The sequence below is a fragment of the Pygoscelis adeliae genome, unplaced genomic scaffold (genome assembly GCF_000699105.1).
Source record: "Pygoscelis adeliae isolate BGI_AS28 unplaced genomic scaffold, ASM69910v1 Scaffold382, whole genome shotgun sequence".
NCBI classification, from domain to species: domain Eukaryota; kingdom Metazoa; phylum Chordata; class Aves; order Sphenisciformes; family Spheniscidae; genus Pygoscelis; species Pygoscelis adeliae.
This window is the reverse complement of record NW_008824288.1, coordinates 42,487-48,960: the sequence shown is the minus strand read 5'-3', so window position 1 is coordinate 48,960 and position 6,474 is coordinate 42,487. Positions and strand designations below refer to the sequence as shown.

Genomic DNA, 6,474 nt, shown 5'->3' with positions numbered 1-6,474 from the left:
GAAATACACTTTTTCTCAAAAGCTTATCTGAAGCTCAGAAGTGTGGTGTCAGAATACATATGCGTACCTGCTAGGCCCTCAGATCCAGATACTGGTGCTGTCAGGAGAGAGCACAGCATAGTGTGTATGGGGGCTTTACTGTAACATTAAGCATACAAAGTGTTGATTTGCTTGCAGTTTTCCCCATAGCTAAACACTGAGGCCTGTGAGTAGTTTTAGGACTTGAGCAGTAATGGGGTTGCATGTCTCTGTTAATCATTGCCAGCTGCAGTGACATGATCAGGAAGGCCAGTGTTTTGTTCCATTATGTTAAATGAGGCTAAGCATGTTGGAAAGGATGCATAAAAAGTATGCTGTTCTGGGTAATTACTTGGCTTCTTCCACTATTAGCAAGTTTGGAATCGGCTAATTAGCTTCAGATTTTTTTTCTCTCCATACCAGCTAGTGGGGCTCTTTAAATAGCTGCTTACTGGAAAAGGAAAAAAAGGGAGGATTGGCCTTCTCCCACCTCTGTCATTGCTGCTAGATAATGATTGACACGTTAGGACTTGGCTGTGCAATCCCGCAGTGGTCTGTGAATACCCCATCTCTATAAATGTTGCTTCTGAACACCAGTACTGAAGAGCTAACTGGGGAGGGTTGGGAGGAGTGTGGCTATAAGTGAATCTGGAGTGTTAAAAGGATGCACAAAGATATAGTATCCCTTATGCATGGTGTTTGTTGCTATGGCATAGAAAACAAAACGTGCATACTATACTTCTGCTCCTGAGGGCCATGATAAAACCCGGGTGGTGGGTTTGAGACTAAACTTGAACTTTGCCCTGCCTGGTCAGATCACATTGTGACCATGGTGTGATTTGCCTCCCAGCTAGAGGTGTGCACAGAACCTTGTACTACTACATCCCCAGCTGCTGACCATTGCAGTTTGCCCTCAACTTAGCTATATAGCAAAAGGGTGGATCTTCAGAAGGGAAGAATCTGTTGCTGAGAATAAAAGCAGTAGACTGACAATGCTAACCTCTAGTGTCTTCCTTTGGCTTTTGAAGCACTTCTAGGACTATCGAACCTGAGGGCTGCTAGGAGTCAGGGACGTTGCACTCCTTCATGAAGGGGAAGAGAGAGGGCGTTACTACAGGAGACAAACTAGGGTAAAATAGTTGAAGTAGCTTGACAAAATTGTTAATGCCTTCACATAAGGGATAGTATACCTCTGGCTGCAATCAAACTTCATTGTACTCAGACTGGTGATTTACGGTTTGTGCTCAGACAAGGTGCAGTTCTTGAGTCAACTACCTGCATATTCCTTCATCTCTTTACAAGTGTTCAGGCTAGCCTATTTCTGCCCCTTATTCTTCCACTTAATATTTTGGAATAATTTGTAAATTCCCCCTCATAACTAATCAGTCCATGTATCTTAAAACCTTATTTTTAAGTTAGTTTTGAAATGGTCAGAATTTTCTGTGTATTACTATAATAACTTCAGTTGTTATCCTTTAGGTGAAGATGAAAGCTGAGTGAAACCAGAGTGCTCATCCATGGGAAGTAAGCATAACTTTTAGTCTTGTTCTGAATGGGTGGAATAATAAAGGCTTCTGGGCGCTTGATTTTCAGTCACTGAATAACTTTGAATTGGTGAATATTGAGAAATCTGTACAAGTGAATACACGAAATATGTAGGGTAGAGCTTAGTACCTGCTGTCAAGCTGTGGGGTTAAGCACCCAGGCTCCATCTGGGCTTGATATCTTGACAGCAGTGGTTAAAAATACCTGTCTAGACGTGGGTTTGTACAAAAGATTTCAAAATCGCCGTGAGTATAACTTCTGAATATTTTTCCAGTTCAGGAGCCGAGCATGAGCACATCCAGCACAATGCCCAGTGATCTGTGGAGGGACCAAGATGATAAGTGAACAAGTAAGTTGTCGGTGTCCTTATACTGCTGTAAGAGCTCGGTAGCCCATCACCCTGTGATGTATTATGTAGTTCCTGCCTGAAATTTGCCCTTGATTAATCTCATTTTTATATAAAATTTCTGAATATTTCTTTTGTAGAGCTGAGATATAACCATTCTTTGAGGCTTTTCAGCCCTGCAGCATCAAATAAACTCTGTCCTTTGAATGCTATAGGTGGTCAAACAAGAAATAACCATTCCTCCATTCGGGCTCCAGTGAAAGGGGTGTGAATGGGGTGGGTGATGGTCAGTGCGTGTTGTGGTTTAACCCCAGTCGGCAACTAAGCACCACACAGCTGCTCGCTCACCCTTGCCCCCCCAGTGGGACTTGAAATAATAGAATAATAATAAAAATTTGTAATGGAAAGTAAAACGAGAGAGAGCAAAACAAACAACGCCCAAAAAACCTCAAGTGATGCAACTGCTCCCTGCCTGCTGACCGATGTCCAGCCAGTCCCTGAGCAGCGGTCGCCGCCCCCCAGCCAACTCCCCCCTGTTTACATACTGAGCATGACGTCCCGTGGTATGGAATATCCCTTTGGCCGGTTTGGGTCAGCTGTCCTGGCTGTGCCCCCTCCCAGCTTCTCGCTGGCAGGGCGTGAGAAGCTGAAAAGTCCTTGACTAGTGTAAGCACTGCTCAGCAACAACTAAAACATCGGTGTGTTATCAACATTATTCTCATACTAAATCCAAAACACAGCACTGTACCAGCTACCGGGAAGAAAATTAACTCTATTCCAGCTGAAACCAGGACAGTAAGGAAAAAGGGGAACAATAGAACAGCTGCTTCTCAAATGTTAATCTAACTAAAAGTTGTTAAAAAGCTACTTTTCTGAAATATTTTAATGAACATTGAACTTTGAAAATAACCTGGAAGATGAATTAGCACATACAAGAGCACAAGCAGATAGTGATTTAGGGAAATAAACTAACTTGCAGAGCTGGAATTAATGAAATTTTCCCTCTAATTCACCACTTAAACTACAAGGGGGAACTGCAGATATTTAAAATCTTGTGTGAGGCGCAACGTGCAAAGTACCTTAACTCAGGAGTGATGGGTAAGTAAGAGCGTAGATATGCCACAACTGAACCTGCAAGACGCGGAGCTGGTGAGATTCAGTTGGTGAACTCCTGTTGAATCGTGTGTGATTTGTCACTGCTGCTCTTGTTTTTCTGGGTAGTAAAACACAGAGCCGTTTCAGATCTTTGAAATTTGAGCAGTAGATGAAAATGTGAATGCTGTTCGTTTGATCTCAAGTCTGACATGAGAACTTAGGATCCTAGAGGATGTTTGACAGGTGCATGGCCTCTTGTGATGCACTGGTTCCCTTTCCATGTCATTACCTGTAGTTGCTGCTGGTGTTTTTAATGTTCTTGCTAACTGTGTGCTTTGCACTTGCAGAAGAAGAAGAAGTCCGAATGCAGTGAAGACGAGCCAGGAACATCAATTTTTAAAAATAAAGTACCTATTTTTTTTATAAATGACTTCTGTTTTATTCCAGAGTGTATTCAGTGAGTAAGCATCTGTTCAGCTTCATGTGGTATGGATGAATTTGGGGAACGGTGCCACAAATGAGGCTGCAGAAGGGGACACAGAATGTGCTTGGAGCGCTGGAGTGAGAAGGGCATGGGTTGTCGGGTCCTGCTCTGTAGTGTGACAAGCACAGGAAAGACAACCACTCGTAACTAATAACAAACTGACAGATACATAGTACAGTATTTTTTTCCTGCTGGGCTTGTGCCATGGGCTTACTCTTGTAGTTAAAGTGCTCCGGTTTTCAGGCTAGCTGTATTCCTGACCAGCGTGCAGCCATAGGTGCTTTTGCTAAATGACTAGCTAATTCTTTTTTTATAAATTACACTTGCACCTAAGGCATTTCAAGTATTTCTGGAAGTTTCACCCATTCCTTCCCCCATCTCGAGTCCTGTATACTGCTGTATTTTTAGATCATAGAATTAGAAATGTTGACGTGTGCCTGGTTGGATTTTAATAGTTTTCTTGGTGATGACTGTAGTAATTGAGCCCGAGATACCAAAGTGTAACAAAGAGTTCTTTGGGAGCCAGAAAAGCGCTGGGTTTAGCTCTTGCAGCACAAGTTACCGTGGTTCACATGGCTTCATTTGGTTCTTTGGACAGCTGTGCTGTGCACATACGTAGTTCATGTTGTCATTTATTAAACACAATCCTTTGTTTAAATACCAGGTAGTTTAATGTGTTAAAATGTGCCAGCTGCATTGTGCAAGGTTTTCCCCTACAGCGGCATGAAGAGTCATGAGTGTTTGGCTGGGAACTGCCTTCCCAGGCTAGGAAGATAAAATAAATTGGATTTAATGTGGCAAAACTGTATGAAATACTTGATGTGTCTGGGTGTCCAGCGGTGCAGGATTAGTGCCTGGCTGGAACACGACTCACCTGTGCTTTAAATCCCAGCCAGGAATATGTTTTGCTTTGGCTCAAGCACTGTTTGTGTACTTCCTTCTGGGGAAGTCTGGTTTACAAAGCAGAGTAAGGTTGGTCAGAACTGCTGTAGCTACATTTCTGATGTTGACTCCATGTTTTATAGCAGTAAGCGTAGATGAGCAGCCTCGGTGCCCACCTCCGCTCCCTTGGCATGGCAGCCTTGGTCAGACGAGAGGAGCTGCTGTTGGACGGTCAGGCCCGTGGCTGCACCCCAGTCCTGAGCGTCTGGGGCTTGGGTAGAGGGAAGGGACCTGCCAGCCGAGGCCAGCGGGGTGCAGGGGTGCTTTGTGGCAGCTGAGCGGGTTTATGGTGGAGAAGGTTGGTGCTGCATTAAAAGCTGCTAACTGCTGCGTTTCACCTTCTCGTGCGATCAAGCCAGTGGGTACAGGATAATCTGAGGTACTTCATGCTCCGATTTGACTTCTTTACGTTATTGTCCAGATCCTGAAAAGGCTTCAGTGAGAAGAGGTTTTGTCATTCCTCAATAGCTGCGCTGCAAGGGGGTGGGTTTCAGTCTTTGTCTCCACAGCTACTGCAGGCTTATGCAGCCTTTTTTTCCTCAAGTTCTGTTATTTTCCAGTAACTTGTCCTAATTTCTTTTCTACTGTTGCAGCATTGGCTGCTTCCTATGTGAAACTGTTCCAGCCCGAATGTGATTCCAGCATTCAGCGTGCTGAACTTCACCTCCTACAACTCCCTTTATAAGCAAACAGTGTTTTGCTTTCTGTATTGAAATGGGATGTGGAGAATGGCAAAAAGCCCCCCAATTTCTCCGTCGGCCATTCTGTCATCGCCTGGTAGATGACTAGCACAGAGGTGTTCCTCGAATGGCTGGGCGCAATGCCGGTGGGTGGTTGTCCTCTGGCTGGTAAAGCTGATCCCTTGGTTCTACCAAATGTTTCATTAAGTAGCTCCTGTAATTAAAACAAAAATTGGAGGCTAAGAGGTACCATGTGGATGGTGTTAAGAGTCCTGCCTGGCCAGGCGGCAGCGTTTACCTGCCATCGTGTCCTGCTGTGAGGGGCTTCTCCGAGCTGTGGTGCTGTGCTGGGGCTTGGGAACGGCGCGACCCGCGGGGCAGGACGGTGACCGGCTGCCCCATCAGCGGTGCGGGTGCAGCCCTGGGCTCGGCCCTGGCTGCCTGGGAAATGCAAACACGCGGTGAAGGCATTTTGCAATGTTTTGCACAAAAAAACCACCTCTGTCCTGGCTGTGAGTGGGCTCTGTTCTGTGGCGGGGGCGAAACGCTGCTGTCAGAGAAAGGAGATGGTTCTCTTTAAGCTGAAGGAAGACGATTTCTGCGGGCGGGCGTCTCCTTGGCTTGCTCGAACAACAAACCTGGGAACAGTGACAAATGCTTCCTGCGGTAACGCCAGTGCCTGCAGCCACGACCCGTGCTGCAGGCGTGAGGGCGCTGAGCTGCCGCAATCCGTTGTTCAGGGTGGGTTTGGTCTTCTTTTTTTTTTTAAATCCTTTTTCTTTAGGGGCTTTCTGAGACAAGAAGGGCCGGAGCCTGCCCTGGCCTGTTGCTGTTTATCATCCCTCAGCTCGCGAGTGGAGCAGGGAGAAGCTCCTCAGCTGCGGCTCTCCCAGCAGAGCTGGGGAATGATGAGCTGCCGGGAGTAAAAATAGCGCTGCCCCTGCACCCCCGTAAAGCCAGGCGGCCGCGGCACAAGGCAGCAGCGCGGGGCCCCGGCTGTGCTGGGGTCAGTGCTGGTCCAGGCCAGCGGTGCCCCCTTGGCTGCGTGGCGCTTCCCTGTGCCTGGAAAATAGTTCCTGCTCTTTCATGATTTATTGGTATTAAAAAAAAATTTCCACTTGAATTAAAATAACGTCGGTGTCCCCGCGGCTCCCCTGGGCCCTGGCTCTCGTCAATCCAGGGCTGCCCTTTCCGGGAGCCTCGGCGCGTGCCGGTGGCCAAGACGTGACGCGAGCAGCGCTGGCGCAGGTGGTGACGCAGGCCTGGGGAGCGCGCGGAGGGCGCCAGCCGCCCCCTCTACCCCAACCGGGCCTCCCTGGTGCCAGAAGAAAATCCTTGCTGCAGCTGCCTCGTTCAGCGGAGCT

The 6,474-nt window shown here is 47.0% G+C and overlaps 1 protein-coding gene across 1 annotated transcript in view; it reads left to right on the top strand.

Annotated features, from left to right (window-relative positions):
• Nucleotides 1-5,250: 5,250 nt before the first annotated feature.
• Nucleotides 5,251-6,474, top strand: part of ZMYM6NB (ZMYM6 neighbor) — a 2,854-nt gene continuing 1,630 nt past the window's right edge. Inside the window, exon 1 of the mRNA XM_009318734.1 lies at nt 5,251-5,256. Coding sequence (XP_009317009.1) covers nt 5,251-5,256 — 6 coding nt within the window. The remainder of the gene's footprint in view (nt 5,257-6,474) is intronic.